The sequence below is a fragment of the Vanessa cardui genome, chromosome 15, assembly GCF_905220365.1.
Source record: "Vanessa cardui chromosome 15, ilVanCard2.1, whole genome shotgun sequence".
In the NCBI taxonomy this organism is placed as follows: domain Eukaryota; kingdom Metazoa; phylum Arthropoda; class Insecta; order Lepidoptera; family Nymphalidae; genus Vanessa; species Vanessa cardui.
Genome location: NC_061137.1, coordinates 2,892,071 through 2,902,031, shown reverse-complemented (window position 1 = coordinate 2,902,031; position 9,961 = coordinate 2,892,071). Strand labels below are relative to the sequence as shown.

General features: G+C 31.6%; 1 protein-coding gene across 1 annotated transcript; it reads right to left on the bottom strand.

The window, feature by feature from the left end:
* Positions 1 to 1,515: 1,515 nt before the first annotated feature.
* LOC124535742 (odorant receptor 85c-like) lies at positions 1,516 to 9,103 on the bottom strand. The gene is made up of 9 exons (XM_047112054.1): positions 8,839 to 9,103; positions 8,412 to 8,564; positions 7,525 to 7,713; positions 6,420 to 6,621; positions 5,341 to 5,437; positions 4,499 to 4,603; positions 3,551 to 3,639; positions 2,135 to 2,201; positions 1,516 to 1,620 (listed from the first exon to the last, which is right to left on the bottom strand). The coding sequence occupies exons 1-9, from the start codon at positions 9,095 to 9,097 to the stop codon at positions 1,555 to 1,557; spliced, it is 1,227 nt and encodes a 408-aa protein (XP_046968010.1). The 5' UTR covers positions 9,098 to 9,103; the 3' UTR covers positions 1,516 to 1,554.
* Positions 9,104 to 9,961: the final 858 nt, after the last annotated feature.

Genomic DNA, 9,961 nt, shown 5'->3' with positions numbered 1-9,961 from the left:
TCAACTAATTTACTATGATATGCCATTTTGATACTTGTATCCTGCATTTTTTTTTAATAATTACAGTCGTATTTCACATTTTGATATTTTACCTTATATTACCTTCGGGTTCTGCGGTTAGTTTCGAGTTTCTTGTTACCGAATAGCCTGACATAATAGTTGAAAATCAACCTAATAATTTCATAATAACATTTCACGCTCGTGTTTTGAGAGTTTAACTACAAATTATAAGAATGTAAAAGTTCCATTACAATAGCCTTAAAAATTTGCTTTGAATCTCTAAAGATAAAATAAAAAATAGATAAAGAAAACATCGTGACGTTAGATTTTATGCCATTTACATTATTTGTATCAAAAAAGTTTTATTTTATATAAACAAAAAAAACAGATCACTTTGAAATAGATATTTTATCAAAAAAATCAAAATACTGTATTTTCATTTTAGCTTTGTATCACACGAATTAAATTGATCAAACAAAATGTTACAAATTTATTAATATTGAAAGTTAAATAAACAACGTCACAAATATTTGTTAAGCCCTTATGTAGCTTTGATATCAGTTCGTTGAAATAAATTTTTCAAATAATAAATTTATATACACGTGATATACAATCGTTTCAAAGCGTTGAGTAAATATTGTTCGCCAGACCGCTTTTAGGACTCTGTGTCGATCTGTTGAGATGACGGGCTATGAACACGGGGCAAACATTTCGTAAGCGATCAAATATTTACTCGTGTAAGAAATCGTACTCGTGACGTATAGTTTGGGATGAGAACTTAGATTCAGTGATAAGAGAGCCGAGGTGGCCCAGTGAATCTTACTTATTCAAATCTGTCAAGCACTACTGAATATTCATGTGATTAATTTTTGTATATAATTTATCTCGTGTTCGGTGGTGAAGGAAAACATCGTGAGGAAACCTGCATGTTTCTAATGTCATAGAAATTCTACCACATGTGTATTCCACCAACCCGCAACAGTGTCGTGGAATATGTTCCAAACTTTTTCTTTTTTTTTAACCCAGCAGAAGGAAATTTACAGGCTGTTGTTATTGTTTTTGATAAGTAAGATTAAGAAATCATTGGAATAAAACATTTATTTTTTATTCAATATTTTATCACTACATAGTATAAAACAGAGTCGCTTTCCACTGTCTCTCTATCTGTCCCTGAGCATTGTTTATCCCTAAGAGACATAACCGATAGCAGACTTCTACAAGGTGTAAAAAACTCTAATACATTTTTTGATACATCTCGTAAGGTTCAACCAGCGTTTCAAATGTAAACGCAAAAATGTATTTATTTACGACATATCAGTAGAAACTCTTTAGTAATCAGTGTTTCTCTACTTATTGCGAGTGAAATGTGTATGAAACGAAGCTCTGAGTTCTTTTATAGTAAGTATTTCAAAAACTATGAATTTCGATGTTCCATTTTTTTCAAGCAATGTCTGCTATTTTTTTCTTACGTTCATTCTGTTTCCTCTTCCGCACCAAATTATGTCTACTTGTACTAAGTCTACGTTATTATCATCTGTGATATGAAACTTTTTTTTATTCGATTTTATCGGAATAAAGACTTCTTGCTAAGGAGAAGTAGGACCACGTTGTACTCACGACCTGAAAGTATACACATAATTCTACACATGCTTTTATTATATTTAATTTTAATAATGATAAAATATTGGGAACTAATCTTCTTTGTAACTCTGACGATAGGTATGCAAAATTTCATTATGACCGGTTCAGTAGCTAAGATGTCACGTAACATACAACAAAAATATCATATTTCAAGTTGCAATGTTAGTTAGAATATGAGATAATTAACGAGGAAAATTTGTTGATTTTTTTTTGTGAACCAAAATTATATCTTAAATCAAAATTACTTTTGATATAAGATAACTTCATATCTTGCTGGTGACAATACGAGAATTGTCAGCTGTTTTTTCATCTGTATCGAAATCGACTGATATAACCGAACGACAGATATTTCTGAACGTTTAAAATTTTCCGAGTAAAACCTGAATGGGCTATATACAGTTCAATGATCAGACCACACATCTCTGTATTCCAGGTATTCTTGTCAAACAAATCCTGTTCATTCAACGTAAAATATATCTTAAACACACTTTACCTTAGTGAATGTATTCAGAGTTATCGAAACGTAATTCAAAGAAGTCAGGCAGCAAGGCCGTTGAGACCTGAAGGAGAAATACTTGTTTGAACTATGTGTATACGTATCTCACATTTTGATTGAAATAGTTTAAAATTTATTTCTAGTTTAATCTATAAATGCTTAAGACGTGAATATTTAATCAATGTGTCTTAATTATTTACAAAGAAAATGACATTTGATGGCATTGGTAGTGTATCAAGTTTTACTTCTATGAATGATAAGTCTAATAATCATTAAGTAGCCCATCTTATCTTCCATTATTAGATGTTGTGTTATTATTAAATTAAGTTTTATTTAGCTCCGACGTTGACTTTGACGTTAACGGTAACGATGACGATGACGATAATGGTAATGGTGATGATGACATTGACGTTGAAGATAACGATGACAATGCCTACGAGAATGATTATGACGATGGCGATGACGTTGACGATGACAAGATTATGATGATGGCGATACGTTAACGATGACGAAGACAATAATAATGACTGACGACAACATGACAATGATTATGATGATGGCATTGACGTTGACGTTGACGATGACAGTGACGATGACGATGATGGTGACAATGGCGATGATGATGATGATGATGATGAAGATAAGGACGATGATGGTGACTATGACATTGACGATGACGTTGACGGAGACAACTGCGATGACGATGGCGTTAGAGATGATGAGAGAAGATCACGAATTCAAATTTTCTGTTTAACTTTTTTTAAGAAAATCAGATATTCAATACAACAATCCAACCGTTCTATACGGTCATTATTTTTTCAGTAATTAATTTTGATCCGTATACGTTGAAATTTCTTTTAACAGTGTTTTATTTTTATTATCTTTGACGAGCGGATTAAATACAGAAATATTAAGCTTAGTACTGGACTTACAGTAAGTGGAAAAAAACCATTATAAGCCGAACGGAAAATTCAAAAAATATCCTTCACAGAGATAATTCTTATACATAGACAAGTTCTTTAAAAGTTAATTTTATATTTATTAAAGTCGTATATCTATATTAATATTATAAATTAATTTTCTATGTCTATCTTTTGCTGAAAACATCTGAACCAATTTTTGGTCATATTTATTAGATGCTTTTTATATTTTGCACCTAATGACCATTTCTAAGATGCAGGTGAAGATGCACGGGACAAGTTAGTTAAGCAATATGAAGAAAATATATTAAGCATTCCTTTCAGAGAAGCCAGTACTCAATCACTCACAATTTAGCGATCGAATAAGTAGTGGACGATACCACCACTGACAAACTTGCACAAAGCCCTACCACCAAGTAAAATTATTCTATTTTAGCAGTGAAGTTACTTATAGTTTTATAAGTTATTATATTATATTATTTATATTAATTACCTCGCAATTATAAACTGAATAGTCTTCTGATAATTAGTGCCGCCATTGTACCACAAATTTTCATATGCGGAATCTGCTATTCCTGTACTCTATAAAAAAAGTTTATCGTTAAATGAGTATTTATATTTGTAAGAGCTATGATTGTCTTTAGATTATGAATAAATAATATACAAGTGTAAGCGGTGCAGTTGATATGACAGCTTTACGAATCAATTTACTTTATAACGAATTGCAAGAAATTTTGAGATTGTAAGAAAAATGGACCAGTGCCAAGGACCTGTCTGCCAAATTAGTAATAACAAAAATATTTTTTTATGACGACTAATTTTACGCAATTTTTAATTACATTTCTTGGAATACAACCGAAATACCTTCTAAAAGGTTTTGCGCTTTGTGCCATGAAATAAAAATAATAACGTGCTATTAAGTAGCATGCTTTTATTTGAATACATTTTAATTCGAAAAACATGCTATTTCTTTGCTGCGAATTAGCCTGATTGAAATTAGAGTGCTCCTATACATAGAATGTGTATTCTTTACTTAACCTAGAAAAAATATGAGCAATTTTATAAAGAAAATTAATATGTTTTAATGTGTATGCAACTAAGCATAGAGATTTTTAATATATCATGTATATAATAATAATAAGTATTGGACAACATCACACACACTACTCTACTCTTTAGCTACTTACATCCCAATGTAAGTAGCTAAAGAACATATGTTATGGGAAATCAGAAGTTATATCGGTACCACAGACATACAGACCCAAGACAATATAGAAAACTGAACTTTTTCTAGATTGACTCGGCTGGGAATCAAACCCTAGACCTCGGAGTGGCGAAAACATTAAACCCGGTATACACACTACACGACCACGGTAGTCGTTATGCAGGAATGAACAATTGTTTCGATTCGAATTAAAAATATAGGCTGTATTAAACTCACCTCAACTTTCAGTAATTCCGCGTTGTAACAAAGTATGTAAATTGGCAACAATAGAGCCAATACGGCTATAAAATTATTGGCGATGTCCACTGCGCCATATGCTACCTTCAATTACATATATTACAAATTAAACTATATTATTTCAACATTAAAATAGGTTATTTTATATTTGAAATTGTTTCGTCGTTTCTTTTCATTCGTTTTCAATTTAAATTTCTATATTATCTTTGTAAACATTTACTTACAGAAATGAAAGATTTTTTTATGAAATTATCTATTGGAATATATTAATTGATTAATTATAAATTTTAATTAAGTTTTTTTTATAATATTCGTATCCAGCTGATCGTCGTTGGCCTGCTTTCTTATAATTAATTAAAAAAAACCTTATGCTCTATTCCATGATATAATTGAATTACTATTTGCTTGGTATAAAAGATGGTTTGGAATGTGATAAAATTACAAAAATTTATACGAAGAGATGGCCCAGTGGTTAGAACGCGTACATTTTAACCGATGATTGTGGACTCAAAACCAGGCAAGCGCCACTGAATTTTCTTGAGAAAATATCGTGAGGAAAGATGCAGGTGTCCAATTTCTACATGATACGGTCATGATAATATTATACTCCTAAGCTTGTCCTCAAATGAAGAGGAGACTAGTCCAACAGTGAGAAATTTGCACACTCTTACTATTATATTTATACCAGACAATCAAGAACCAATTCTTTATTATATATGATGTGGTTGGGTAATAATTTGATAAATAAAGATGTTTTAATAAAACAATAGTTCGTGCTTAATGAATATTGTTTAGATGTTTATAAATCAAATTTTATTTACCGTAACGCCCAAGCCGAAGAAACACATAATCACTGTGACAAATAACATATCTATGAAGACCATTAGGCTAAATATGTCATTTAAGGAGGCCGTCAATCTGAAAAAAGAAAAATAGCCAAAGCATCATCATTGATCAAAAGTGAATGATATTGTAATATATTGTTACTTAAGTGTACTAGTACAAGGTAAGAGCTCGGATTTTAATAATCTTTACTTATATGAAATTAGACATTAGACATTTCATATATGTAATAAGTTCCAAACCTTTAACCTGCAAAAGGGAGAGGAGGTCTTAGCCCAGCAGTGGGAAATTTACAGGCTGTTGTTGTTTTATGTATACTAATATCATTGATGTGAAAGTATATCTGTCTGCATGTACAATGAACCGATTTTAATGAAATTCGATGTGTAGCTAGTATGAACTTCAAAAAACGACATGTGCATGTTTGCCTGAAGAACCTTGAAACGCGAAAAGCCGCAATGGAAAACAACAACAAATAGTGAGATTTACTTAAAAATATTCATATTAATTATATGAATAAATATATAATTCCACATTACTGTATGTCTCCATAATAAAACGTGAAAGATGGGAACATTCGACATTTTATGTGATTTCATGATATTCCTGGAATTACACGTAACCTGTATCCTCATTTCTCTATGACATATCTAAAGCGTCATATTGTCCAACGTTCACGTAGCAATATTCACAAGCAGACCATAATAAATAATCAACATAATAATTCATCACTAAACCAAGTCATAACTTGACATTATTCAGAATGCATGACAATATAATAACAGAACGATGCTGTTATTAGGCAATGGCAAAGTATAACATATAGCTATACCAACTTGTAAACGATGGACATATTTACAATATATCAGAACAATATTTTCAAAGCATCGAAGGGTTTATAAGAAATCCGTGGCTAGCTGAAGGACAAATTGTTTATACGGTGTCAAAGTTGGCAAATCAACATAGGGAATTTTCTTACTGTCTTAAGTCATAGCCACAACAGGTTAAGTAATATTATTAATTGATTTCATCATATAATTGAATATTATTTACTTACTCGATCAGTTTTTGGTGATTCTGTATAAATTTTCTCAATTTATCATCATCGTTTGCCATTAAAGTGTCAGGTTGGCCTTGGTTTGTTCTAGGCATGATTCGATTAAGATCTTCTCTGAGAAGAGCAAATTCTGTACTAAGATGAGCACAGATTGTTATGATAACAAACTCTGTGCCAATATAGTTAAAAACCATTGACACCACTTGAAAAAAAAAACTCTAGTCATTATTTCTATCAACCATTTAATTCCATTCTAGTATTTAACATCGGTATTGAATAATCAAATTTCATTTTTAGAATGGATCAAATAAAAACAAATGGAAATCTTGTCGATTGTGAAGCATTTTGATTTTCTTTATGGATTCTATTTCAATTTTTGAACTAGGAAAATTTCATTAGCAAGTAGCAAAAATATATACATATCTGTTATGGACCATGATTACACAGTGAGAGTAAGAAAACCTTCGTCAGTTTACAAATTAATTCCTTTATCAAGTCTTAAGCTCTTAGTACCTTTTGAATCTAAACATCAATTCATTGCGACGCAATGTGTCATTCTTGGTCGGTAAAGCAGGTTTTCGCTCATACTGAGCATACGAAAAAAGATCTTAAGGTGACGAATCTTTTCTTACCACGAGTGTATATAATATTAGGAAATATTGAAAAAATACTTAAATCGATAACACTTTTGATGGAATGAAGTCGATCGAGTTTTATAAATAATTTCTATCATCTAATGGGTGGAGAAAAAACTATTCGTTATTTTTTTTTAAATATCAGACAACATCACATACATTACTCTGATCCCAATATAAGTAGCTAAAGCACTTGTGCTATGGAAAATCAGAAATAACGACGGTACCACAAACGCCCAGACCCAAGACAACATAGAAAACAAATGATAATCTGCATGACTCGGCTGGGAATCGAACTCAGGACCTCAGAGTGGCGTTACCCATGAAAACCGGTGTACACACCACTCGACCACGTAGGTCGTCAGTTATTATAATTATAATGTCCGGATATTATTAATAATGCCATCACTAGTCAATCGACCTACAAGATATAGTTTTATCAGTGAGTATAACATTAAATCCATACTAACTTGCAAATGATTGGAATATATACACTGCAATATATCGAAACCAATTCTTCAAAGGATCAAAGGGATATACATATGCAAAGGGCAATGACAATTTAGTGTCTTGTTGCAGGACGAATTGTTTAAGCAGCGTCAATAATAGAGGTGCCAAAATATTCTGGCTCGTAGCAATCAAACTGCCCCAGTAAAATACTGTAAAGAAAATTTATTATTAAGAAACTCGTACATAAGCCCGTAAATTATTAGGAAACCCACTCATCAGTTATTCTACCGCCAAAATAACATTTGTCAGTATTGTTGTGTTCCGGTTATAAGGATGAGTGAGCCAGTGTAACTACAGGCACAAGGGACATAACATTTTAATTCCCAAGGTTGGTGGCACATTGACGATGCAAGGAATAGTTAATATTTCTTACTGCTTCATTGTCTATGGGTGATGGTGACCACTTACTATCAGGTGGCCCATATGCTCGTCCGCCAACCTATACCATAAAAAATACATAACATAGAAATTAACGTGTGTAGGATGAAAAGTCAGTATATTCATTGTCTTAGATCATAATGTGGACGCAAGTTGCGTCTCGTGTAATCAGTTAATGGCCAATTGCATTCGAAGGATGAGAGGCAGTAGACAAGACTGTTTGTTAACAATAGTCTTGAAATTAACATCACATTCCTATCGAGATTACACTTTACACTCCATATACTTACACTCCACATTTAATGAAGAAAATATATTGCGTACATTTAAATTCATTAATTTGCCCATTTGAAACAGTTACGCATTGCATGTGTCATTGTTTGATTTTAGTTTCCTACATTTTCCTTCAGTCTTTGTAACCTTATAATTTCATCTTATATTATTTATTTACTTTGTCAATATTCAATACCTGCATGAGAAAAGTTCAGTCTTCTTAGCAGTTGGGTTTTCTTCTTCAGCTGGATATCACTTAGATTTTCGGTCTTCCACATCTTTCCAAGATTTATTACCAAGCTAGCAACTTTATCCCTCTTCGGTATTATAACAGCTGCTTTTAAGAATCCTTAAAAAAATATTGAAATATCTAGTAGGAATTATTATTTAAAGAAACATTATATGTCGTATCCATTATAGCATTTGGTCATGAAAATATCATGATAATATAAAGAGTAAATAGTTATAGTTTCCATAAAATGAAACGAACATAATCTTTTATTTGAAAGGGACATTCAAATAAAGATGATATTTGCATGAGAGGCACGACGTAAGCCTTGTTAAGTCATTAGATGTAACAGCCGGATAAATTCTTTGGCAGAGTGCCACTGAAAAGAGCATACCTTGAGTTAAAATCAAGAAAACAGGAACCATGAAAGCCAGTTCAGATATTTTTATCTGACTTGTAAACACACGGCTAACATATATAGTTGTTGATACGTAATGTATTATAACGCACGGAACTATAAAGAAAGAACGCCAGTATTTTTGCAAAAATGGAACATTGTCATCGAAAAATCCGATATTGCATCTCTTTAGTAAATTGAAACATAGGAGTAGAGGTTTTGTGAATTCATACGGAAAATCTTCCATTTCACCCATTTTAGGACGCAGTCTCCGTTTGTATATGGAATAATACGCAGAGGAAACAATGCTTTCTTTTATTTGGGATTTCACGTTTTACATAATACATTTCAGAGATCCGTAACTATTTCGCTTGAATGAATTTGTGACCTGTATATATCTTTACTAATATTGTAAGTGCGAAAGTAACTGTGTTTGTCCGTCTACGTTCGGCCAAATTACTAAACTGAATTTGATTAAATTTAGTTTATATATTAGGTTTTATATATATAAAACGCTGCAATTACGCTAAAATTAGCGTTATGCTTTCTGTCCTATAGAACCTAAAAAAAAATTTATACGTGCCAAAATACCCAATAAGATCGTGTAAAGATCAAATTTGACAGGAAATTAAGAGAATTTCTCCTATGAATCGTAATTCTTAAATCTTTGGAGGCCTTTCTGTGTGATATTTATTCATTATAATTGAAAATATTTGGGTTTGGGTTTATAGACATTTATTTTCAAAAAAGACAAAAAGTCGCTTACATGAGAATACACATAATGAGTAAAGTAACAGTTGTTCTCGTCTTAAAATAACTACCCATTCAACGCATTAGCTTATTATTGTTTATATGATCATTTTTTCTTAATTATTTATTTCTTAATTATTCCCCTAAATAATTTTAAAAAAGCGTTTGATTATTCATTGGTTTTTACATGAACTTGCTTTGTTATATATATAGTATGGCTTCGCTCGTGTTTTAGTTTGTCAGGCAAAAAAGTAGCCTATATCCTTTCTTGAAGTTAAGTTTGCTTCATACCAAATTTCATTAAATTCGGTCCAGAAAGAGCGACGGACAGACAAACAGACAGAGTTACTTTCACATTTAGAATATTTGT

Excerpts from the sequence above, each read along its gene's own strand:
- LOC124535742 (XM_047112054.1), bottom strand. The coding sequence starts at position 9,097 with ATGGGTGAAATGGAAGATTTTCCGTATGAATTCACAAAACCTCTACTC. Across the intron at positions 8,565-8,838 it reads TTTCTTGATTTTAACTCAAG|GATTCTTAAAAGCAGCTGTT; the intron begins GTATGCTCTTTT and ends TATTTTTTTAAG. Across the intron at positions 3,640-4,498 it reads CGGAATTACTGAAAGTTGAG|AGTACAGGAATAGCAGATTC; the intron begins GTGAGTTTAATA and ends CTTTTTTTATAG.